At 47.5% G+C, this 26,877-nt stretch overlaps 1 protein-coding gene across 3 annotated transcripts in view; it reads left to right on the top strand.

Moving 5' to 3' along the window:
- Positions 1-26,877, top strand: part of LOC119389488 (homeobox protein cut) — a 632,893-nt gene that overhangs the window by 562,460 nt on the left and 43,556 nt on the right. For all 3 annotated transcript variants that reach the window (XM_037656780.2, XM_037656778.2, XM_037656779.2), the window contains one exon: positions 7,682-7,733. In XM_037656780.2, the coding sequence (XP_037512708.1) occupies positions 7,682-7,733 (52 nt within the window). The remainder of the gene's footprint in view (positions 1-7,681; positions 7,734-26,877) is intronic.

Raw genomic sequence — 26,877 nt, forward strand, 5'->3', positions numbered from 1 at the left:
TGGTGTTAGTAGATCGCGGAGCTTGAAGCAGCTTCAATGGCGTGAAAAGTGGTCGTTTATATGTGCACTTATGGCTGGCTGGCAGAGCATGTGATGTGCTTTTTTTTCTGTTTTCGTTATCTATTGCGTCTTACGATTGACATGTTCAGAGAGCCAGTAAATAGACGCCGCAACATACGCAGAAATAAAGTGGAAAAATGATACGCCATGAGGGCGTACAGGTCTGGAAGCCATGCTCCAGTTTTAATCCTCTCCTACTTTACCAGCTGCCTTTCGGTGTCGATTCCTGGCCGGGTTTAAAACGGTGTGCAGCCTAATTCTTTTTTATATCTTCCATACTTTACTTTCATCGGTGTTCGCGTTGGAGCAATGGCGACGAGCAGATACATATGCACCGGTATTGAAACAAGCCAAACTTTCATGAAAACGAGTTGCCGGTGGCATAGAAGTGGGTCATATCTGTATTTTTTAACTTTTGTGCGAAATTTTCAAGGTCGCGTGACAGTTGAACGGCGGTAAACAAGCGACGCGCGCCACATAAAAGCTGCCTCGAACCGCGCGACAACATATCGAGGACTGCTAGCAAATGTGGCCTATACAAAGAGGACACTCCGAACGCCGGATGTCTCTCCTTCTCCCGCGTCGCTTCTTTTTTTTTTTCGAACGCCGATGTTCACGTATATACTTTAAATATAGTTTCGTTCCTGGAGGCTAGACGAATGTCGCATGAAACATCAAGGACGGACACAACTAAGTCTCGTTAAACTATATACAGACCCTGTTGAAGCGGGTATACATTACGAATGCGAAGTGCATGATAATGAGTGGTGCGTCGCTAAAGCAATGTTGCCGACGTGGAGGCATCTTTTCAAATGTGATTGGTTGGGACATCAAGTGCTAACCGAAAACATAAATTCTATTGTCAGGACACTCTATCACCTCATGCTCATTTAGGCATATAGTTTTGCGACAGATTTTCCCTTCCTGAATACCTCTCTTGTATGCTTGTATCGGTTCTTAGCTTACGTCGTGGTGTCAGAAGACACTGTATCACAGTTTCATTGTCGGCAGTGGTATGCTACAGGCCCTGATCTGGTCGTCTTCGACGAAGGGACATTTCGGTGTTGTATTTACAGTAAATGCCGTAGGTAGCATCTTCTACGCGCGTCTATAGCTTAATGCAACTCTGACACCCGGCACCGTTTTATCGCGGGGGGGGGGGGGGGGGGAGGGATTAGGACGCACCAAACGAGAACCAATGAGAGTACACACCGAAAGTCCATATATTGTCCTTCTCTCTATACCTAGTCCTCCAAATGGCACCCTTTATATTAGGTTCCGTTAAGCGTATGTCGGGCGGACGAAAACCTGGTGACTGCCTCCGTCCACCCACCTTTTGTTAACATGATTTATATCTTTAAGTTCCGATTCTATTCTGAAGCATAGGGACGGATACATTGCTTGATTATATCAGTGTGACCTAGTTCTTGGGCGCATCTGCCATATTGAAAAGGGAGCATCTGCCATGTTGAAACTGAACACAATTGAAGACAACAGGAAAGCGAGTATAAGAAAATGTAGTCATATTAACCAGTACACTACGACCCTGTGCTTGGAAAAGAGGCATTATTATCGACAAATGACGATAGGGAAAGAAAACAAAGGTAGAAAATTAGAGAGGGATAACTTAGGCGTATATATGAGGTTTCCGGATACAAGTTTGATGCGCTACTAAATAACCCACAATGTTAGTACCGGAATAATTTACTTGTGGGGTATCCTATAGCCTGCAGGTAGACTACCGAACATACTTATTTTATATCGCCATATGTTTCAGTGCATGAACGAATCTGTGTATTTGGGGAAGGTTTTCAACATCATTCGGTGTGCACTGCCGGCTTCAGGGTATGACGGACGCAGTTTGAAACCGAGTATTGCTCATCTAGTTGGATGCAGGAGTTCACTCTATAGTACACTCTAAGAAAAAGAAAAGAGTATGTGTAACTCCTTTCGGTGTGTCTTGACTTGCCACGTATATGACTCTCGTTAAGGAGGCACGTTAACTCCCTTGTGGGTCACACGACTCTCCGAAGGGACTACAATAATCTCCAAAGAGTCGCGTGTCTCTTTAAAGAGAGTCATATACGCGGCAAACCCAAACTCTTAAAAGAGTCAAATGACTCTTTTTTTAGAGTGTATATAGAAGAGCGAAATAGGATAGATGTGCCGCAGACATGGCGAAATGTAGGGTGTTACTCGTTTGACGGAGGTGACACCTAAGCAGTGTGACATTGACGAAATACAGTCGTGCATGGCGCGTGTGATTTGAAATGAAGAGGTTTTGAATGAGACGGAGGCCCGGGCCAGCAGTGATATAAAGGGTGTTTCCGTCACGCTATGACGGGGACGTTGCCGCTGGATATTTTTTCCAACATCCACTTTCCATTAAATTAAAGAGGATGTTTCTTCATTGTCAAGTGCTTCGCTTTATTGAGTGGCAGCTGCGAAATATGGGGGGACGCGTTCGAAGTTGTGACATGGCTTAGCTATAGCCGAACAAACATATAGACATATTTAGCGGATCAAACAAACAAATATATTCAGTGAATTAAGAGGTTGACTTATTTCACGGCATGGAGGCGGCTATTCCAAAAAACCTTAATTGCCGTCGCGGCGGGAAAAAGAGAGAAAAAAAAAGAACAATTGAAATGCCCACGAAAATTGGAAAACACGAAGGCATCATACTAACTGAACTTTGGTCTACGATTGATATACATCGCCTACCTGGGAATAAAAATTAATGGAATACGGTTCCGTACCCCAAGTGCGTTATGGAGTTGTCTTGCGTGACTTAATTAAAAGGCATGTCGTTATACAGCGCGCGACCGCATCTGTGCAGCAATAGCGTACGATGGCATTAACCCTCCTATACACACCGCTGTGTAGGCAACGAACGCCTCGGTGCAGCAAGATCCTTGCCTTTCACCCTATTCACAATGACATGTCTTATGCATCACGTGCAGCCGCCGGAAGCACAATTAAGTTGCACAACTCGAAATGCAAAGGCGTAACAACATATAGAGCCGAGTTAGCGTAGTTTTTGAAAGCTCTTGCTTTTGTCTCGCTCGTTTGTATCGAACGCGTGGGAAGCGACAGCACATCAGCGCTACGCGGGCACTTCATATAACAACGCGCGCAGCCGTACACGAAGTGTATGCATGTTTGAAGTGTTGTTGCTGATGTCTAAATAGCGAGAAAAAAAATTACCGAGCAGTTAACGCCGAAGAATTGACGATGGTAGCAGGGTGTATCGCACCGCTTGAACTCCTCGGGCAATGTTCTAACGGGTATGTTGGCGGGACGCCCCACGCAGGAGCATTCCTGCTCGTTACAAATAACCATTTCGTGAGAGCTAACCAGACGTCTCACAACGCAGGCGTGATGAGAAGTGCCCAGCAGTGGCTTATACCTCACGTATTACATGGTGCACAAAGTAATGCTACTTCCGCAGAGACCAGTGCATACACACATTATCATAGCAGGAACGACACTGGGGCTTACCGTGTGCGCGAGCCAAACTCTCGTAGCAACGGTTGCAGGCAAAACGGTGCCAGGGCCGAGCCGATGAGAGCCTGATGGTACATGCACATCGCCTCGACTCTTTTGTAGCCAAACGCGACCCCTTGTTTCTGGAAAGCCTCCGCGAGCGGGCAACGCCTGTGCCTTCGATAGCGAGACAGCGCGGCGGCAGCGGCGCCGACGGCACGAGTGCGCTCCGAGCGTCCGTATCCTTGTTGACGGACGAATAAATCGTTTATTTGAACAAACAGGATGCCTCGTAAAAGATACCGGCTCATAAAATATAGACGGGGTGTTCAATAAAAAAGATACGGGCGAACTAAAACGGATACTAGCGGAGCAGCGGGGCGCGGATGTTTCTCCGTTGCCAAAATCTGCCCGCCGATCGGACGTCCTTGTGCCGTGCTGTCAATGATGTCACTGCCACCAGAACCGGGCGCCAAAGACTAGGGGAGTCGGGCCGCGAACGCCAGCTGCCATGCGCGAGCAGCAGACACTGAAAATGGAGAAACTGAATACCGGAAAAAGGAGCAGTTAATAAAAAAAGAAAGCGGGCATAAAAAAAGAACAGATACGATCCATATTTCCAACCATATAATAGGTTAACGGAGAGAAGCGTGGCGAGGCGGAAGCCAGCGAGGAGAGAGATTTAAAAAGGCGAAGCTCTGGCCGACAGCTATGTCGCGGGGAAAGGGATTCTCGATAGAGGGTAAAAAAGTGAGGCACTAAGAACAAAACTAGATAAATAGATCAAATAGGCAGCGGCGCGCTATTATCTATCGCAGTTGTCACGTCTATTCGTCCATCCATCTCTCCTCCCTCTCGATCGCAGGCTCCGAGGAGGAGGAGGAAAAAACAGAAAAGAGTTGCACGTTGGCGCTTTGGCAGCCGCTCGTGCTTCCCTCTGACGTTTGTGTGCGCGCTCGTGTTTTTGTTCTGTAGCTTTTTTTCTTTCTTGCTCGAGGTAACAAATCGCGTTGCGACCGCGATATACCTACATCCCGCGAGCGCATGATCGCGGCTCTCTTCCATTCGGCTGCTGCCGGCGGAGGAGGGGAAGAGCCCAATACTGACACGCGCACCGAGGCTTCGATAGGCTCCGAACGGTGTCGACGCAACTGCGCGTTGTTCGATGTCGCCTCGTCCCTCCACCCATCTCGCCGCGCACATGTTGGCTCAACGGCACTGACTCGTCGACTCGGGCTGTCTCAGCCAAACCACCGACCACCGGGCGGGCTATGGTTGAGCAACAGGGTGAAGGGAGCAAGCCGCCGTCACCGCTTCAGCCGACGCCAAACGGGTGGGTGCCGATAAATTAGGAGAGGGCAGTGTGGCATATACTGTTGGGAGGAGACTTTACTTTCTACCCGAGGCAAGTGCGTCGTACCTATTTCGCTAGACGCTCTTTAGAGTATGAAGTGCGCGTTACTAGTTTGTAACCAGCTTTAAGCAAGCTTAAACGGTTTTTTTCTTATCTCTAGATTATTTTCATTCGAATGACGCACGTAATGGCTCTGCGCTTTAGTAACCTTGTACAGGGTTTACAGCACTTAAGGGAGACATTTTGTTAATATTATGGGTGGTGTAACTACCGCACTCCTACTTCTCGAGGGAAATGTGTCTTATATGACATTTAACAATTATGCCAATAAATGAAAGAGTAGTCTTCTAAATTGTATGTTGTAGTCAAGAATTCGACGAAAGTTCATCTGGTCAGGCCCTGTATTTGATTAAACACTGTCACTGACTAAAGTTGATGAAATTATCTGACGTCTGGGAACCGCATACGGGTTCCTTGTTCACTGAGCTGGGACTAGAAGTCGTTGTCACTTAAGTAGCCAGTAGGTGACGCAACGAGCGTGCGTAAATGGCAGGCACAGTCCTTGTGCTCTTCATTGTAGCTGGCCTCGACTGAATGATTAGTGATTCTAGAAGCCGGCGGGATGACACTTTCTTTTCCTCGGAGACGATCCTTGGTTTTTCCATAGCTGCCCTTTGCTGCTCTTTACTGCCCTCGATAAGCTGGACAGCCTTCCTTTTTCTAAGTGTGGGTTTCTAGGTTCCTGGTCGTGGCAAAAGTCTTCGCAGCAGGCTCTGAGATCACTGTTACATTTATGAAAGGCTGAAGTAGAAGAGTAGAATGGGGGCATCATGACGTAACTGCCTTCCTTCGTTTCCTACACCGCAGCACACCAGATTACTGCTGACGCCAACCCTTCATTTGCTTCAGCTACCTTCTGCTCTCTCTCTCTCTCTCTCTCTCTCTCGCTCTCGTGCGCGAGCTCTGTCCCAGCTTGAAAAAAGAAAAAAAAAAGAGGAATGAGACTTCAATGCAAGCAATCTACGTACCGCAACGTGGGACTTTCGAGGATCAGTTCAACGCTATTTGCAGTTTGACGCCAGTTGCCCTGTCGGGTCGCACTGAAAGGCTGTGACATGTGCTTGTATGAGCGTACAAACCCGAAAACACCAGCTAAGTGAAAGCATGCGAACTGCCGTCCGTTACTCCGTTTGACACCTCGCACAGATTCTTTATCATAGGGCACGTAAGGATGAGTAGCCCTCAACAACAGGTAACGTCTTTTGAAGAGTTGAACTTTTAACCCGCGGATAGTTGTATACTCCACCTGTCTCATCAGGCTCTTTCGTTCAATATATCACGCCTGACGTGAACCGTACAGAAAATTACGCCGTTATGGAGGAGCTATTTCTGAAAAAGCGGAGGGACTTGATTGCGGTATAGTAACGGGCAATTGGAAAATAGAGGCATTTTTAAAAGTAAAATGGAACGCTTACCGATGCATCTACCGTGACCCTCCCCGCCACGACATATCTGCAGATGCGCGGGATAATTTATTTTCCGATATCCTGTTTCGAGTCCGCTCTGACAGCGCGTGTGTCGTACGGGAGGGCGACCTGACGGCCGCCATGATCGAACTGTTTGCAGCGGCGTCCTTGAGATGAGCTTCGCGTCAGGCTTGGTTAATTCCTCGCCGCGACCTAATAATCTCGCGCCGGTTGTTTTGACGTTTTCGTTGCCATCAAAGTGCCCGGGAATGCAACGACGAATAGGCAGAACGCGCATCCACTGCCTATGCGCTCCGATACGTGCACCGACGTGTCATGCGAGCGCATCCGCGAGATTGAAGCGCGTCGCGGGCATCTGCCATATTTATCAGCTTTGAATAATGGCCACTACGGCGGCATACGAATGTTCGTATTCGTTTGTTTTTAGATCGTACTGACACATAACTGAGCGTCACCTTTAATGCTTTTGTTGGGAGGAAATGTTCGCTCTCATACGCGCGCTCTAACCTCTGATAATGGCTTCACTTTCGTATGGCCAGTCGTTCGACCTTCGTTTTTCCCCTAGTGAACTTCCTGATCTCTCTCTCTCTCTCTCTCTCTCTCTCCGACATAGTCGAAATCTAACGTTAGATGCCGGTTTGTACGTGGAAGCATGGTACAAAGCTTGCACGAACGATTGTAGCCCTGACAAGTGTAACCCTATGCTGCAAACAGCAGTGGTTGTGTGAATGTGCTGTTTCTATTCCTGTCTGTCTTTCCTTCTTTCTGTTGTCCCTTTCCCCGATCCATCCTTCAGTGTGTGGAAGCGAACCAGTTATTTTTTTCTGGTTAACCTCCTTGCTCACCTTACCCCCTCTCTCGCTGAAAGCCGGGTATGTGCAGTGGCTTCGGCGGCACTTCTCTTCAGGTGAAGTGGGTTCTGGTTCACCGGGAAAGCGGATTAATTAATTGACATCAGTAACGCCTCAGTACATCTGTCGCGGTGCTATGTGGCACAACACCGCTATGGCGTTACGCCGTTGGACACGAGGTCGCTGGTTCGAATACCGGCAGCAGTCACAGCATTATTAGATCATTGAGGTAGAGAGGCAGACGGTAAGAGTGCAGTTTTAGCGCAAGTAAGAAGTAAACGATCACGTGGTCAACATTAATCCGCAACTGCCCAGTACGGCGTGCTATAGCTGAACTGCGGCGCGCATGACTCGTAAAATGTGATTCGTGATGACTAATGCCGGACCTGGTGCTGTCATGAAGTGTATTCTAACGTACTTTATCGCATTCTCCTCTCTCGCAGCCGGTCCGATGAAATGGAAATGCTCATGACCGACTTGGAACGTGCAAATCAGGTAAGGGCGCCGGTCGCATTACGCATGCTAGCCACAAACGGAATGCGAGGAGCGGAACTGGGACAAGCGCGCGTGCTTGAAACCATACCGTCTCCTACAATATCTACTAGGGGGAACTGTGGCGCTGCCATCGTTCATAAACCATGGGAGTGATGGGTAGCACGTAGATTTGCCTATATAGCATTCGTGCTTGCGGCTTCAAACGTACTTGTGGCTTTGTTTATTGTTGTACTTTGGCTTTTGTTTCGGATTGAGGAATGACTCGGTGTGAACTTCGTGAGCCGACGTGAATTGGTCAGCCTAAAGGGTCTAGGTGGTGCAGTGGGACTGCTGAACTTTTGCTAAATCTCGTCTTGCGACAAAGCGCCTGAAGGCCACCCGGAGCCGAAAGAACGAAGCTTATAGACACTAGCCATCATTCTCATACTGGCTGAAGATTCATGCATTGCGGCTCCCACAGACACTAGTGCCAGATTTCCCGCTAGTGTACTATTATGAAACTCTATGCTTGAAACAGTCAAAGCGAAATTAGCTGTGCTCCTCATTTCCTCGCCTTTGCAGCTGCGGTACTCGCCGCATACATCCACCGCAATTCCACCTGCTGTTAGCGCTCCGAAGCAAGATGCATTCCATAGCACGGAAAATTAGAACACCTTGATCGCGTTACTTATGGTAATATATAGCGAAAGCATTAGTACCGAAGTACTTTAATTGACTGAAATTAATTAGTTGAATCGTGAGTAGTTGGTTTTCTGAACTGTCCGCATCAAGAACCCGTCGACGTGGCTATGGTGTTGAGCTGCTAAGGACGAGGGTGCGGGTTCGTATCCCGGCCACGGCGCCCGCATGTCGGTGGGAGCGAAATGCAAGAACACCTGTGTGCTTATATTCAAGTGAGCGTTACAGAACCCCCGGGTGGTCAGAATTAACCCGGATGCCCCCATTACGACGTGCTTCGATATCATATTGTATATTGTGTGCGTAAGCTTTCCGAATATAATTAATTTTTTTGTCCGGATTAGGATGCTCGCTCAAGCTTATCAGGGAACACTACTATCGTCATTGCGTTAAGCTTGCCGCGCTTAATTCGGATAAATACAAACATAGTTTCATAGAATGGTCCGTTGCGAAGCTAAATGCTGTTCTACAGCTAATCTATTGTTTAGCATGGTCACTGCAACGAGCGATCGGCGGCGGAAGTGTGCTATTATTTGCAGTGGCTTTATGAACGCCGTGCCGGCATTGTCATGAATCACATGTGCCATGTCGCACTGTACATATATTATTCTTAGCGCGGCTGGCGAGAGCGGAGTACGTACGTGAAACAAGGAACTGAACGCGCGCTGAGAGGGGCGCTCATCGTATATTTCTTTATTGTATATACTCAGCTTTTTTTTTCTTTCTCTCTATTTAACGGTCGCCCTCATGTGCGCGCCGTACGCCATCGGCGGCGGCGTCAGCGCCTGTCGGAGTCATCGGGCCTTCGAACGCGGTCTTTGGGAATAGCGGTGATGACTAAGCCGCCTGTTCTGGCCTTTGTTTGGCGGGAGAGGAGGAAGAACGCTTGAGAGAGAGAGAGAGGAAAGCGATCGGCATTAGAAATGGGAAGAGGCTCCAATTTCGGGGGAGGGCCACATTACTGCGCCGCAGCAGGAACCGTCTCGAAGCAAACATCCCTAAAATCAGAGATGATGAGAAGCGAGGGGTTTAAGAGAACGAGAGAAACAAAAAAGGGCAGACCTGGTAGAAATGGCTGAGAGCAACGGGGTGAGGCGAACGGAAGGGATTGAGCCGGGGGCTTCGGAAATAAATAAATGCCAGCAGCCAGGCAGGGGAAAGAAGGGAGCGCGTAGGGATGAAAACGAGCGTGGGGTAAAAAGGGAGGCTTCGGCTGAAGTGAGATGCGAGCCAAGCTGGTTCGAACCAGGGTTTGGCGCGCTGGCTGATCGGACGCCTTTGTCCCAATCGGTGCCAGCTCCCGGGGCTATTATGCCGGCCGGGCGCGCTCGCCGCAGAGGAAAAGAGACGGGGTCGATGGGGATGGCCAACCCTTTGGCGCTGGAGATGAAAAAAAAGAAATGTCTTCGGTTTTCGGGGCAGGCAGACTGGTCGGAATCCCATCAGCGAGCGGTGCATACACGCGCAGCGACAACCCTTTCCTCTCGCGCTTCGAGGAATAAATAAACGAGACTCGGTCCCGATGCGAGAGCAGGAATTAGAGGAATTAAAATAGGGAAAAGGGGAGAGGCAAAGTGACGGCGGGGGACAGCATCACACCTCCCGCGTCAGCCGCCGCCGCTGCGGCGAAAGTTATGAACCCAGAGAAGGAGTGAAGGGGGAAAAAAAGGTTGGAAAAACGACGCTGAGCCGGACAGTAAAACCAACCGATCTGGGAGGCCCCTGGTATTGGGGGGAATATGCGAAGGGGTTGACGTGGCAACTGCACGCGCGATAATTCGGCCGGGCAGATCGATGCCCGCACTCGTGCCTGCGTTATTGTTTTTCTTTATTTCCATGGTATATATACTCTCGTTCAGCGCATTGTTGATTGTCCTGCCCGCTCTGTCATGGACGAGGTGACGCTGGGGAGAGAAAGGGCGAGGGATCGCTTTCTCTCGCGTGGGACGTACACACACGATGCAATAATTACAGAGGCAATCACGTTTCAGGCGGCGCAGGCCCGTGGCGTACGTGTACTGTAGTGACGCAAGGGTTGGCATCTGCGCTCGATAATGCAGGCGAGGCGTCCCTTTGGCTGCCTCGTTAGGGCCATTGAGTCACCGCTCGCTGTCGATGCGTCGCTGATGGCGACTATATCCGCGTGTATTGCGAGGTAGCCGAGCACGCTCAAGTGCCACCGCTATCTCGCTCACATCGCTGTCGGAGAACGTGATGTCGAGCGGCCGCCTAACGCGTTCGACAAATCAGTAAGCGAACTACGAGCCATCGCTCGACGTGGCTCGCAGTAAGCGTGCGGCACTAAAACAACCTAACAGCCATTCGAACGGCCATTACCGTACGAATGGCTGTTTGGTTTCGTACGGGAGAAGAGTGCACCTTTCTGCACTACTCCGTCATCGGCTTGGCAATAGAAAAAAAGCTTAATCAATTGCCAGATTACACGCCGGCTCTGCTCCTGTCCGTCAAAGGCACTCACTGTACGTACGTGTAGTCAATGTGATACATAGATCTAGTATTAGGTGGCTCACGTTGTCTTGAATAGGTCGATACCGGTTATGAAATTGTATATAAGGCGTGAAGAGCAATCTGTCCCTACCGTATCATATGCGACTCGATATGACGAGGATAACTGACAACCACCCGGTTGTAGCACGAAGCCACAAGGAAATCCATACCGGTTTGTCTGAATGGAAATCTCCATAGTTAAAAACGCCTTCTCATCTGGGGATCGAACCTGGGACCAACGCCTTTCCGGGGTGGTCGCCGTACCAATTGAGCTAACTGGGATGCTAGCAACTGGCAGTGCGAGGGCGAATTAGTCAACAACTCGAAGCCTGTGGACACAGAATATTGCATTCCGCCACCTTGTGAGATTCCGCTGAACTCATTAGCAGTATGCGACTCGATGCGAGTTAAACCACGTATTTGTGGCGATTATGACGTCGCTTGATTGCGCTGGGCTGCGCTCAGCATTTAGGTCGTTTGACTGCGCGCGGAACAAGATTTAGGTCATCGGCGCCAACGTGAAAAGGGAGCCTGCACACATAACATGTGCGCTGCAGCAGTTCTTCTTCTTCGACACTTGTTAGAGCTCGCGGCCTCAAAGATGCGCCGCTCCGTCGCTACAGCTGTCCACAGAGGGCGCGCATTTGAACGCCGCTGCCGCCGGCTGTGCAACCCGAGAGTGTATTGTTCGGCCTTTTCCCTGTCGTAATTCGTGTTCACTCTTTGAGCGTCGATTCAGAGACGATACAATGATACGCTGCGGCTTTCACAACCAAGCCGATTCTTTTGTGGAATTAAAGCAATACGTGCGAGCGAACGATTTCATGTTTTTTTATTTCGATTTTCTATTTTACTTGCTGCTGGCGTCTGTCCAACCGATTGGAGCTCACGCGGCGACTCGAAAACAATGAAGAATTTGAAGTAAAAAACAATTTCATCGAACGGCCGTGTCGAACTAGCCCTCATTACGCTCGCATATGGTAAAAAAGTGCGGCGATTCCTCGAATAAGGGCATTTATAGGTTGCGTGGTTCGGCAAATGTGAGAAATGGGGGTCACACTGGGGTTGCCGGCATTATGCGTTAAATAATATCTTTTCCTTAATAAAGTTCATTGTCTGTCCTGCCTTACTGGTTTTTGAAAGGCGACTGAAGGCCCGTTCTCCCTCTCTCCATGACTCTCTATCTACACGAACTGCGATAAGAGTTGCAGATATGATGTGCTTGAAAAATGCTGTTCTGCATAAATCCAGAAGAGAAGGTTATGATAATTATTAGTTCAGTTCCTAGGACGTTAGGGCAGTTAACTATAGTGTCGTGCCAATAATGCCACCCACCAAGCCCAGCAAGAAGCGTCGTCGGTCCAGAACTGAAAGAACCGAAATTATGCAAATCCAAGAGAAGCGAAGCTGTGAAGCGACCGCACAGAATCTCTTGATCACACTTACGGTATGCTTCCCAACAAAGCTGGCGTGCAATCGTGAAGTAGACTGAGATATCTCCCGACGTTTCGGAACCCTCCGAATCGTTGGTTCTTGAACGTTGAAGTATTTTGATTGGGGATATCTCACAATATACTTCAATAATCGAACCCAACCAGGCAAGCAACGCTGTCAAAATATTTACCTTTCAATCCCTATCGAACTCGTACTTCTAAACGTGAAACCTTATGGGGTTGTTTGTGCAATTTCTTTGTCAAAATAATGTGCATACGTTGTCCATGCAGTGACAGCCTGTTATGTATGTTATCAGCGTCGACCTTTCATAAAGCTTATGTTTTAGTTTGCCCTGCACTACAGAACCGGTAAATTGGTTTGTCAGAGTACATGTAGCCATATATAACCCAACTCTACATTTATTTGACTAGAACTGTTCCCGTGCCGTTTGTTTAGGACGGGTGTTGTAGTGGTTTGCGCAACGTACCCCGCAAAACGTCGTCAGACGCAACCAGTTCAGCCTCTTCGCTCACTTCACAATTTAGTAGCGCGGGTGACATCTCCGTGATAACCGCGTTATTTCTTCTATTATTTTTTTCTCATTGAGTATTATCTCTGCTTCCGGCTGTCAACATTATCGCTGTAGAAAAGGCCACGAGGTGCCTCTGCTATGTCAGGCATGTGCTGTGTAATCAGACCGTAAGCTATGTGAGCAGAGTTTGCCGTCAGTTGGACAAAAAAAAATATTATTAAAACAAATGCGCAGCCACGGCACATTCCCATGCAACAGCTTTGTTAAGGTTGCTCAAATAATAGTGAATCTGGGCGAGCATATCTTAAATTCTTTATGCACAAAATGAGAATTCAAGCTCGGCGATCGAGAACCGCAATGATTTGTTTGTTACTGACGCATCGTTCGCGCTTATTTCGTTTTTTTTTTCTTTTAATCATTGGCAGTGAGAAAGGAGGCATCTGACAGAGGAGGCATGGCTGATAGCAACTGAGAAGTGTGGTTCGTTGGTCTAGTTGGTCACCCATTTGTAAAAGGTAAAAACAGCGCGAAGGAGACGCACAGGACCGCGCTCGTCCTGTGTGGTCCTTCGCTTGTCTTGCGTCTCCTTGGCGCGGTTTTCACCCTTTAGCAATTGTGGTTTGAGTTGGAGCAATGCCTTTCTTACTCTCTCACTCTCTCTTCCTTTCGTCCCGGTCTCAGATGCTTAGCAAGTTCATGCTTGCAAGGTTTCGGCGCCAACTCGCAGTCACAGTCTTCACAATCCCGAGGCGCTAGCATTGTTGCCAGTGCATCACGTTTGTCCACAGAAAGGCTGAAAGTTGAGATGGCTGGTAGGGATTCATCGCGGACGAAAGCAAAGCGTGCAATCACGGAGTACAAGAGAAAAGAGCCAGAGAACACGAACGCCAACTATCATCTCGCTTGCCATGTTTCAACCACCTTCGTGCTCATCATTTTCGGGAAAGAATGCGATGCCCGAGAGCCTAAGTGCCGGTTTTCCGTCGTGACGCTCATAACCCGATCCTTTCCAAACCGTCCTTCCAGCGCGGGCGCCATTGGGCTGCACGCCACCTGTGCACGCTTCATTGCCCACGTTCGTCTGTTATGGCCGATCGGGAACGAACATACGCATCTATATATTTGGAGCTCGAATTTGCAGCTGCGTCAATTTCATTCCCTGTCTGCCGCCCAAGGCTTCGCGAACGCCAGTGTCTGTGCGTTTGCTCCCTTAGCGCTCATTCCAGCTTTACTGTGCAGTTGTTTTCTTTTTCCTCTTATCGTTTTGCTATCCCTTTACGCTCGAATTCATTGCAGCTGTCGCTTCATCTCTCTATATATATTTCTTCGTCGCGCATGGCAGTCAGCCCATTTGTTTCAAGCCTTTGCCGCTCTATCCCGTATAGTCCTTAAACCCATACACCGCTTAACCAGCTCCAATACCGAACAGAGAGCGCTTACGTGTAAACCAGCCGAGTGGACGAGCACCTGCCTGTTTGTCACGTTTTACCGTTGGCTCCCGCTGTGGTTTTCTAACTGCCCCACCGCGAGTGAGCTACAGTCGCCTGCAGGTGGTGGTTATTTAAAATTTTTCGAGGAAAATTACAACGGAATACGGCACGAGGCTCGCACGCTATAGAGCCAACGCTTGAACAGAGGACTGTACGCCTGTTCCATCGTCAAATTATGTCTAGTTTTCGAAGTGACGTTCTCCTCAACGTTTTTTACGACTGTCGACGAGCGTATAGGGACGCGTAGAATATGCTTCCGTGTGCGGTGCGCTACAACTTCCGCATAGGTATACGTTGCCACAGTCGAAACTAAATTATTGCTCGAATGCCTGCAGGCTGGTAGGCTGTTCTGTCGTAAATGATAGAAGCCTTCTTGTAATATTTGGCTTATTACAGTGACCTTTTTATTTTGGAACATAGTTTACGCTACCAGAACAGAAACTGGAATGCGTACGTTTCAGCTAATCTTCCTGTTCTAAAGAGCGTTAAAGTAATCTGGATTTCTGTTCGTTTGGGTTGGATGTGCACTGAGGAGACGGTAACTGTTCACATTTGCAGCGCGTCTAGCTATACTCAAGAATTAAAACACACCAGACGCGTTCCTTGAAGTTCGCAAGACATCGGATAGCCATTGTACCGAATGGATAAGACAATGTGCTTGCGTGCACCTCTACAATACACGCGTAATCGCGGCCGTTCGATTTCAGAAGCCGTCGTGTCGGCGGAATACGTGAGGACGGAAGAGGCGCGACCATCAAGGGGTGCCTCTCTTCAGCAACGGGCGCGCTGTCTATAACGGGCCTTCTCCCTTTCCCTTCACCCTCGGCTAAAATGTCAAGCCACCCGCTAATTCTCGCGCGCGTGCGTCATTGGAAGCGGCTGGCGAGGGTGCTGAGCTCATCGGCGCCAGGCGATGCGAGCATCCTGTCGTCTTGCACTGCACCACCTCGATGAAATTGCATTGCCTATATGTACGAACGAAAGCGGGGGGATTTATCGAGGGCTCGTTTCCTTTTGTTAGACACGACCCAATGAAACCAAGAGAATGAAGGTATAGGGGACATTATCTGCGCATTTTAACTATAGTGTAGTAACTATGGCTGTATTACAGTTCAACCATACAGATAATTTCCCCTATGTCATCGCTGGTTTCATTGGGTCGTGTTTATATGTAGTATGAAACCACAGGGGATGTTTAAATACGATATGCGATTGAACAGCAGTTATCTGTTCGTTATTGGTTCGTTATCTTATCTTAAAGAGTTCGTTATCGTATAGCACTGCGAAACGTCTTAATGTCACGGTGCATTATATAATGTGCTGTCGAGACAAAAAGAAAAAAAAAGGAAAGAAAGAAATTACGCAGGATCGTCTATTGTCAGGACATCTATACGCCGCGCTACGCAATTCTCGGACACGAGTCGTACGCGAAGCTCTCACGTACGACCCGCTTCGTCTTCTGGAGCGCGCACTCTTACCCTCACTTCGGTGTATAAGACAGCGCGCTGCTCCGCTGTACTTCCCGGACTTGCGGCAAAGCCGTCCGCACGGAGGTGCGCTTTTCTGCGCGATAGCAACACCGGATGGCTTTCGCCTTCGAGCCGTTTTAGGCGAGTACATATAGGACCCTGTGAGTTATAACTGTGGAATAGTTTAAGGGACCGCCCTGTCGCCGTCGCATGTCTCGCGTTGGCGTCACGCGGCTCTCACGTTTGATACACAAAAGCCGAGCAGGCGTCATGTTTGGAATGCCAGCACTTGCTTGCCTATGAACGCCAGCGTCGCCGGAGGGCTAATTCGTCTGTGCGAGCCAGCGAATCGACAGCGAAACGCCAGGGTCGGGAGTTCGACAGAGATATACGGAAGAGAGAAGCGGACGGCGAAACGCCAGCGTTGGGAGTTAGACGCACCGCACTTGGAGCAGCAAACAGTAGAAAGACAGTAGAAAGGAGACCATAGAACAGAATATAGCTAATCGTAAAATAAACCAGATAATTACAAGAAAGGAACAGAAAACGATATAAAATATCACATAATCGCACGGAAAGAGCAGAAAAAGAGCAGATAAGCACAAAATAAACATAAGAGAGACACAGACGAATCAATGCTCCACAGTTCGTGCAGCTTTAACTTGGGATGGAACATGCTTTCATTTTTTTTCCCTTCAGTAACACTTCAACCACCACTGGTGAAATTCGCGAAACTTCGCTCACCGAGAAATATACGAAGGCCGCTCGAATGTCTACCCCCGCTGGCTGCTCCTCCCACGTTTGAAAATGGGGTGCAGTAAAAATAATGCCTCTCGTCTCGTAACCGACACCGTCATCGGCAAGCACGCCCGCGATGCCACGGGCGCTCTTCTTTTGACACGAGCTTCGAACTATGTCTTGGCAAGGGGGCCTCGTATCGTGCGCCGTGCCGACCTTCGAGGTTTCTTGGAGTCGCGTTCCCGGCGCGCTTTTCTGTCTTCCGACGCTCAGTGAGGACCGTGCGAGTTTGTGGCGCATCGATGCTAAGTTTATTCATCGCTAACTGAGGAAACACGGAGTCAGCTTCCTTCGAGCCTCGCCGTGTGAGCACTTGCGGTCTCGCTGTTGGTTGCGTTCGCCTTCTTCCTCACAAAAGGCACCGGGGGGCATGAAGAATTGGGGCGGTACATTTTTGCGGAGAAATAACGTAGCGGCATCTCACGACACGGTATTCAATAACGTAAGCGATATCATCATCGTCAGACTGACTACATTTGTGAAAACAGGCAGACAGATGTCGATGCTGTGAGACCACAAAATATGTATTTCGTCGTACACGTTCACAGCAGGAAAAAGGCGTCTTCGACGTTTCTTCAATTAACACGGTCATATGCTCGCTGCAGCCACCTTACCCCGTATGTATCCATGCGGCGTTCCGCATAGGAATGGCCGACACCGCAGCCTTTGACCACTGCGGCAGGGGAGAAACGATTGAGCATATTCTGTGCGACTGATTGCAGTACTGTACACAGACGCAATTGCTTTGCGATGCGCTCGATAAGTTGGACGATCGACCTCTGTTAGAAGGAAGTCTTGCGTCATCGATAGGACTTAACGGCAAGCGCTACTCCGATTTCTGCTTTCTACCGGCCTATCTGAACGACTCTGATGGGAATGTTCTGCCTGTGCGTGGGCGTTTGCGTTTTCTTCTTTTTCTGTCTCTGTCCTTTTCTGTTCCTATTACCCCACTTCTGCACAGAGTAGCAAACAGGTTACTAATACCAGGTTACCTTCTTGCGATCTGCCCACGTAACTTTCTGCCTCCTCTTGGCGCTCTAATTGCCTTCTCTTGGAATCAAGTCAGTTACTCTTGATGACCAGCGGTTATCTTCCCTACGAGCTACATGCCTTTCCCATTCACATTTCTTCTTCTTGATTTCGACTGAGATGTCCTAAACACGCGTTTGTGTCCTGACCTTCTCTGCTCTCTTCATGTCCGTGTGGTTTACATCTATCTTTTTCATTTCCATGAATCGCTGCATCGTCCTGACGTTTAACTGAACTCTTTTTGTAAGCATCCAGGTTTCTGCCCCTTAGGTAAGTACCGGTAAGATGTACCGGTAACCCGTATAGTACATTTGATCTATTTATCTTCGATTGGTTCAGCGGCTTGCACTGCAATTCAACCTCTCCTCCATCTTCATTAAAGAATTAAGAAAGCTAGTTTTGTCACTCATAACCGTTCTATACGCTTCCAATTTCTCCATCCGATTTCCCCATAGAATAAAAGTTAATAATAAGAGCGGTGCATACCTATCGTTTGTAAATACATTCCGTCAATGAAATACGCTTGGAGTATCAACTCATGCGTCAAATAGTATTTTTTAACAAAAAAAAACTTAATATGTCCACACGGCAGTGATTCCATGAAGTTTTGCCGCAGCGTATTTTACGTTCTCGAGAGTGAAAAATGTCAATCTGTTCAGCGTAGGCGGACTACAAACATCATCGAGGGAACACGGCAGCCTTTGCGATAGTGTACGCAGAGGTTGCGACGCACGCATCTGACATTAACGTAGACTCGCAGGCTGCTGGCCTCTTTGGCAGATTGGCTATCATTCATGCTTTAGATCGTTTTCCTCGCATTTTTGTTGTGACACCGTTTTTTTTGTTTTTTTTTTAACGCACATGCGTGGTCTCACAATGAACGAATGCCTTCTACTCTACCTGCCTCGTTTAAGGTATCAAGATTTTCTTGGTATTTTTTGTTTTGTTTTTATTGCTGACACTATATGGTCTTTCCAAGTATACGTTGGAACATTTGGTCGCGTTTACGCACACGTCCGATAAAGCGTGATTTCGAGACTCGATCTCCACGTGGAACTCCAAACACTCTGAGGGCGGAATGAGAATACGTGTTTGTTCTTTTGTTCTTTTTTTTGTCCGTGTTTTTTTTTTTTTTTTTTTGAGTCGTTGACGCTAATGCGTTCGACGTGTCTCAAGCTTAATAGCGGAGATTTTCCGTTTCAATGAATCTATTTTCCTCGTTAAGTGCCAGTCTGCTACGCATCTTGAGAATTTTATGAGAGAGAGCAATCAAGTGAGTCGCACTTTTAGCCACCTTCGTAAAAGTAAAATGCGTGGAATCGCGTGTATACGATGAAGAGGCAGCGAGTATCAGGGCAAAAGCGTTCATACTCTTACTTTTTTTTTTCTCTCTCGGACTTTTGCAGATGTACAGGCTACAGATGTATAGTACACCAAGCTTTCTCGCGCGCGTGCCTTAATTTAAGCTGCGTGATTAACGGCATCTTAAAACGCCTAGCGGCAAGTGCTCTGGCGTCTGTTCGCGCTGCTTGCGACACGAAGGGGCTCGCGATGAGCCGTTGCTATTTCACCGCCGTGTCTAAGCTCGCCTTTAATACAGTACGGCAACGCTAATATGTTCAGGTCTACCCGTGCCTTCTTTCTATACTCAACTAATGGAGTGCTTTTAGCTACGATTGTTCAAGCAAATGCAGAAATTCAAGTATTTGCTTCGGGCACTAATAAACATAGGCGTTCTACAGTTTTAATTAGTAAACAAAGTGACTGAATGTCTCTGTAACCTGAACACATCGCAGACGCGGCCACTGACCACTAGCAAGCTCTTCGCTGGTTATTAGTAATCTTACCATATTGAACCTGAATGATCCGAAGAGTGGGTCTCAAAACGAACTGATTTAGTTGTGGTGCCTTCAAGTTATCTGAAATATCAAACTCCCAGTCTTCATGCGTGTCGACGCGCTCACGCAAACGCAGGCAGCGTTTCTCTGAATAATATATTTCCAGACGATGCCGAAATACAGCTGCAGTAAATTAGCTATGTTTAGTGAACGGTATAAGGCTTCAGTCGGTTTTTTAAATGCGTCAAATTTTATGTGCCTGGAGCACACTCAAACGACAACGCGCGCCTGTGGCTGCGTGTACCATGAAGAGCTGAACAGCAAGTATGTTTGGTGCGTACGAGATTGACGGCCAAATCAGAGTTATCCACTTTCTATACTGTACCCTTCTCTTTGCCTACGCTGCATGATTGCCGAAAATAACAGAAGCTCACCAGCAATAAATGCGAAAGTATCCTTTGCAGCAAACGCTGAAAGCATGTGTTTCATTTTATACGTTTGCCGCGTCGCCAGTGCTACGCTGCAATGGTCGGAATAACAAAAAGCAAAGTCGTATTACTTGTACCATCACCGTGAAATATTGCCTTCGTGCACACTCCTGTCGACGATTACGCGCAATTTTTACGGCGAAAACGCCGTTTGGATCTTTTTTGCGGTAGCTAACAGCGGCAACTTCTCGCGGCCAATAAAAGCTCGTGATGTGTGCCGTAGTGATCCCAAAGAGTGTTTATATCTACGGCCACTCGTCCCAACACGTCGTTCGGCGCGCAGCAACGAACCGCGTCTCACGGTCTCATCGCCACCGCAGCGCCTCATTAGCCAAACTGTCTTCACGACGCCCTCCCACCGCAATTGAAAAACTATTTTCTCCAGCTGAAACATCACGGGGAAATTGTTTTACGAGGAGATTTCGCTTATACACCCGCGCGTTATTTCGTTCCCAAGTACCGAGTCGTATTAAAGGCGATGCGCTGTTTTGCGAGCTCTCAATCGTCGACGAGCACTGACCACCGTCCAGCCCGACGACGCGCGCGCTATATAGTCTCCGCGCAACCCGGACAGTAAAGGGCGTCGTAGCGTATCTCGAAAATGAAAGTCTCGGAGAATAACGAAGGAGACGCGAAAACCAACGAGCCCAGAAGGAAGCTTTGATAGCGCCATATAATAGCGAGTGAACAACTCGGCAGCAAACCGCGTGTTTTATCTGAAGCGCCTTAATTTCTCCCCTTCCGCGCCGTCCCTGCTCACCAAGGTGCCGAACACGCGGCGAAACGAACCGAACGTTCCGGAACGAGTGGCGGTGTTCTCATAACAGGCCTGTATATAGGTATACACGCCAAGTACCTACTTTACCGTGGCGTTCTTTTACGGGGCTTAGGAGATCAGAAACGGCGCAGTTATACGGGCTTGTCGTAAAGAGCGCTCCCCTCAAGGAAAGGCACTCGCCTAATGCCCCGTCACTTGCGTATACGTCAGCTAATTTAGTGTTAAGATACGGGAGGTGGGGATTGGCGGGGAAACTGATGGGATCCTCGTTGGGCGAGCAAGTCAAGTCGCTGTTGAACGACCACATCACGGCGGCGCGCGTGTGCTAATGATGCAGCCGTTACCATGGCGTCTTCAAATTCGGGTTTCTCCGATGTACCACGGTCGTGAGCACGCTTAGCGTCAACACGGGAGCGCGGTCAGCACGGTGCTAACAGCAGCGCCCACCTATACGAATACGAATACCAATACGAAGATCTGCGCATGCGCACTTTGGTTTCGGTTTGGTTATTTTTCTGTCGCGTGCATCGCGTCATCAGTGAACGCCTTCAACGAAGGTGCGCTCAGGTGACGTAGTGCGCTTGAAATTAGAATAGTGTAGCCGCTCACGCACTGCGCATGTGCCGAGAGCTGTTTGTGCAGGCAGGCGTCGCTGATAGCAGCACGCGCTCCCGTGTTCACGATTGTGCCAAACAGCCGAAACATGCGACGCAGCACACGTATCGAGTGAAAACTGATAGCTCGATGTTTCGAGAACGCGCACTGTAATGGGAATACGCAGAAAAATATAAATCGCGATATTTTAATTGTGGCTGGATACGTGATCATCGCTTAAAAACGGAACCGGTGCATGGGATGACAAGTGAGAGCCCACCCCTCATCATTGGCTTGCGTTCGCACACATGCGCCAACTGTGACGATAATGCGTGGGAGTAATCGCGATTCGCGGCTACAAAGCGATCCATACGTCATTGCCTCCGAATTCGCCGCTCATGTAGCAATACAGGTGCGTGAAGTCACCAGAATTGACACTGTAGCCTGCACTGCAAACGCAAACTAGGCGAATTGGGCGTTTTAAGGGCTACAATCCTCCTTAATACTACCTTCATCTGGACAGTACTACCTTAGGGTGTAATGAGGTGGGTGTAATAAAGTTCTGCGTCCTCAATTTTACTTCGTTAAGAAATTATGTGGAAGAAAGGAGGTAAATTCACTATATGACGCCATTCGTCGAATGGAGTTTCAAGAACAAAAAACTCCCATCTCATTTCCTCTGGCATGTTTTCTCAATTTTTTCCGAAGCTTTCCATAATGCCTTCAGTGCTGGCGGGCATGTATGCAGCTGTGCGGAGGAAAGAAGTAAAAGAAAGAGGCGGCATGCTTCAGCGCACTAAAAATCCCTTGCACAGATAGCCCAGAGAAAGAGATATACGCGACCCTCCGAACGGCTGGAGAGGAAGCGAGGCAGCCCTTTGGCCTTGGCGGCTGCAGCCTACTGCTACTACTGCGGCCCGCCCCCGCCAGGTCAAAAGCAAGCCAGACGAGTCGCTACCGAAGTGAAATGGGACAAAGCTTCGCGCCGCATGCGCGCGCGAAGAAAAAAAAAACATAGAAAAAAAGATAAGCGAGGAGGGAGTCGTTCCCGCGGCGGCGCGATCGTCGTAGCTAGGCCGGCTATGCCAGCTAGGCCTTGTGAACGCCACTTCTCAAGCGATCAGCTGTGTCGGTCGTGTGTGCGCGTTTTGTGCCTGCAGCCTCACTGTGTTCTCGCCGCTGGATGTGATATGCGTGGTTTGACGACAGTGCGACACGCTGCGCTGCGAGTGCGATAATCGCGACGGCCTGTCGACTCAAGCGAGCGTGCCGCTGTGCATTACCAAGCAGATGATGGGCACCCTGCGTGCTCGGCACAGTCAGGAACAAAAATGGTAAGTAATACTGATGTTCTCTCTCTTTGCGGGCCCTTATCGTCGCTTATGCACCTGTAGATGACCTTCTGCACATTGTGACGCTTGAAAAGTGCAATGAAAAGCAAAAAAAAGGAAAAGTAAGATCGGCATGTCAAGCTTGCGAAATGCCCGCCAGCGCACCATGAGCGTGGCATGTAACCCATGCCGTACATTACACGCATGTCATTCATTGTTTCCATGTTACCAGCTGTCATTTATGTACGTCATACAGTCACGTCACGCTATACCAATCTTGGTGTGATATCAAGTTAGAGAACCGGACGTGAGTGCACCAGGCTCCATGCCGTAAATGACATACATGTCGTTATTTTCATGTTACTATATGTCATTTATGTTCGTCGCACAATCACGTCACGCTATATCAATTTAGGTGTATGTCAAGCTAGCGAACCGGCCGCGAGCGCACCATGAGCGTGGCGTGTGTACATGACATGCATGTCATTATTTTCATGTTGCCAGCTGTCATTTATGTTGGACGTACAGTCACACTGCACAATACCAATTTTGGTGTATATGAAGCAGGCGAAACGGTCACTAGCGCCCCCGAGACCATGTTGTCAAAATAACGCCATACATGACAAGCGTGTCATGATTTGCACGTTAGAAACTGTCGTTTATGTGCGTCATACACGCTTGTGACGCCATACCTATTTTGGTAAATTTCAAGTTAACGAAACAGTCGCAAGAGAACCAAGGGAGTGACGTGTAAATCATGTGGTTAATGAAATGCATAGAATGATTTTCAAGTTAAGACCCATCATTCATGTTCTTCATGCAGTCGTGTCATGCCTCACGAATTTTGGCATACATCCCATTAACGAAACAACCACACGAGCTATGAGTCGTAGGCGGCTATTTATATAGGTAGATAGGTCCGTTCAAAGTCGTAGAAGTGTTTAACAAATGCTTCGCATTTAAGTCGTTAAACTCAGATAGCAATGATGTGTGATGCATGTTTTGGAACTTCTGTGAATATCACTCATGCTTCATACGACCAGTCAATCGACCCAGGAGTGCGCCCTGATAAAGTTGTTTGCACGATATAATTTTCTTGCCTGCGATAAAACATGAATGAGGCATGATGCTTTCAGGGAATATACATTAGAGCAAAAGGCCACGGTTATCACATTGTCACATGAAGGAATGTGCATAAAGGACAACTTTGTTTTCGATTTATTCTTTTCTCTAACTTCATTTGTTTGTTTTAATCCTTCACCATCGTGTCAATTTGCGCACATTGACATGTGACAAGACCGTGCGCTCTCATTTTGCAGCATCTACCTTGGATGCAGTCAACTACCCCGGACATCTTTCTCCCGCCATGCAACTGTGAGAACCCACCGAAGCACAGATTGTCAGGAAGTGAAAAGACTTTTCGGCAACAATTTTGCATTGCGCACTCTGCCCGTCTCCTGAAATAGCATATTAAGGTACATAAGCACTGTACCTTCATACATATGCATCAAGGAACAGTGAAATAGCATATCAAGGTACATTAACATCATTAGCTTGGATTCATTTAGCTAGAACGAATAAATCATGTTAAAGCTATACAATGACGGCCATATCATGTGACAGACATCTGCTAAGTGCAGTGTGTATTGTGAAGCACATGCGTTTTATGGTATTGAATGAATGGATAAATGTTTATTCCAGCAAAATACAGAAAATGGGCCTCAAGTGAAAAGCGAAAATGGTAGCTTGAGAAGTGCACAAGGCCCAGTAGAGCAAAAAGAGAGACAGAGCAGCAGAAACGTGTGCACGTTCAAAGGCAAAACATATACGCATACAAAAAGAAGTAGGAAAGACAAAGCAGAAGAAACGTGCACATTCAAAGGCAAACACCTACGCCATCTGCAAAGTGACAAAATCAAAAAGGGTAAACATTTACGCTAGTGAAAACAATGAAAATCAGAAAACAGTGAAAACAGAAAAGAAGGAACGGCCATTCAACGGCATGGAAGGAATGCAACTTCATTGGTCAGGTATCAACAGTGGAATTTGCCAAGGTTACATGTGCATATTCTTAGCCATTAGGAGATGTGCAAGGCTAATTTAATTGCATTGACATAAGTCAGCTTTCGAGTCTGTTGAACCATATTGTTGAATCATCTTGTTTATTCCCTCTCGTTAATTTGCTGTTTTGCATTATGTTGCCATAGTTTTCAAGGCCAATACATAGTATCATGACTGTTGACACAATTTGACAAGGTGAAAGCGCTGTTATTGTGCCCAGGCCTTAGTTTATCCTCATTAGAAGTGCGCTGTTTATTTTTGCCATGGTTCAGTGCCAAGTTGCCCAATATTCACTCCTAAACAGAGTAGGTGCAGTTAATCAAGACCTTGCTAACATTCACAACCCTTTTAAAGTGTACCTATAATGATAACTTTACTGACATCAAAAACTACCCACATAATGGTAAACATGGCAAGAGTTCACTTCTGGTGGTGTTTCGCATTTTTTTTACATCCGTTTGTTTTTCGCCCTGTGCACACGAAGTGAAACGCTCACAAGGAAATACTTAGCAGCATCTCAATTTTGTATTTATTTCGTGTTTTGACAAAATGTCTGCAATAAGGATAGTCAAGTGCGAATCTTCGGTAAGACATTCATTTTTATGTATACAGAAATCTTAGTGGACTTCTTTTTTGTGTAATTTTCAGGAATACACTTCTGGCAAAGCAGCAAGTGTTGCTTGCCCACCAGTCTGTGTTCAAGACAAGTGTATTGTGGGCATGAGTGTCGGCAGGATTTTGTCTTGGGGGTGCAAGGCGGCGTAACGTGTCGGCCTGGTGAGCAGGAGAGCATTGGTGTAGCTTGGGTGGGGTCAAGTGCTGATGTGTCTTGATGGCGGCAGGTGCCCTTTGTGCAAACCCCTGTCGACACCCATGATTGTGGGAACACCCTGATGTGCCTCACTTTACACTATGTCGAACAGCTCGTACATCTTACCACATTTAGGCCAACACTGGTATTGATGCAGAGTGTTATGCGCAATACTGCGTGCAACCTTTCTGATATCATGTGCATTTGAAAATTTTGCATTGTTTAAAAAGACGCTGAGTGGACCCAGTGTTATTCAGCAAACATAAGTCTTAACAGGGGCAGTTGGGCGAGTTGGTGTATATTCATAGTTAAAGAGGGTACAAAAAAAATCACAGCAAAGAGAAATGAAGGGGACAGGATGACGCGCTACTAGCAACTGAAGTTTAATCGAAACCACAGAAAGATGTAAACACACAGTACGAAAAAATTACAAGACTAAACAATCACACATCCATAGAGGAATGAAGGGGGCAGACAGGACAATGCGCTACCAGTAACTGAAGTATAATCAAAACCACAGAAAGATATACGCACATGACTAAAAAAGCCAAGCACATGTTCAACTTCAGTTGTTAGTAGTGCGTCGTTCCGTCCCCTTTGTTGCTATGTGTTCTGATTTCATTTTCACGTTTTTCTTACCTATGAACTGAACTCCTGACTGTTTCACAGACTGTATATATGTGTGGTCAATTTTTATTCATCCTCATGGCATATCAAGTCCTAGGATCCAATGTGCAAAACGACCAGTCACTATTTACAGGATTTTTTAAATTTAGTGCCTGTGATTGCCTAATTGCAAGTTGACGTTGCAGCCATGGTGCTTGGATTATTTTCAATGTGGTAATTATGCGTAAGCCATCAAGTGAGGAATTAAGGATGAACTTTTGAGCTACAGATGGCACTAGCTGGCATAAAAACATTGAAGCATGGCTGTACTTGTTATGCATATGAGAAGTATTGGTACGTTGCAGTCATGTGATTATGCCGACAAGTTCCCAAGCACACTTCCAGAAATTTACGATGGCTTCAAGGTATCCGTGAGTAAATATGTACAGCAACATATGAAGGCAACCTTGTAATTTTGTGGGCATTGCTGAATGCTTTTATGCACCTTGGAAAGTGGACCTACAGTCAACACCACAGGTCTATTTTGGGCTTTTTTGTAGGAAACTCAACTCCAAAATCATGTGCGACATGTTTTGATGCCATAGGGCAAACTAATGCAATAAAAAACTGTACAACTGCCTGTCTACACGGTTTCATATTTCCCAAAAGTGATGCTAGCCTTATTGTACTAATTAGTTG

Source organism: Rhipicephalus sanguineus, chromosome 4 (genome assembly GCF_013339695.2).
Source record: "Rhipicephalus sanguineus isolate Rsan-2018 chromosome 4, BIME_Rsan_1.4, whole genome shotgun sequence".
Lineage (NCBI taxonomy): Eukaryota > Metazoa > Arthropoda > Arachnida > Ixodida > Ixodidae > Rhipicephalus > Rhipicephalus sanguineus.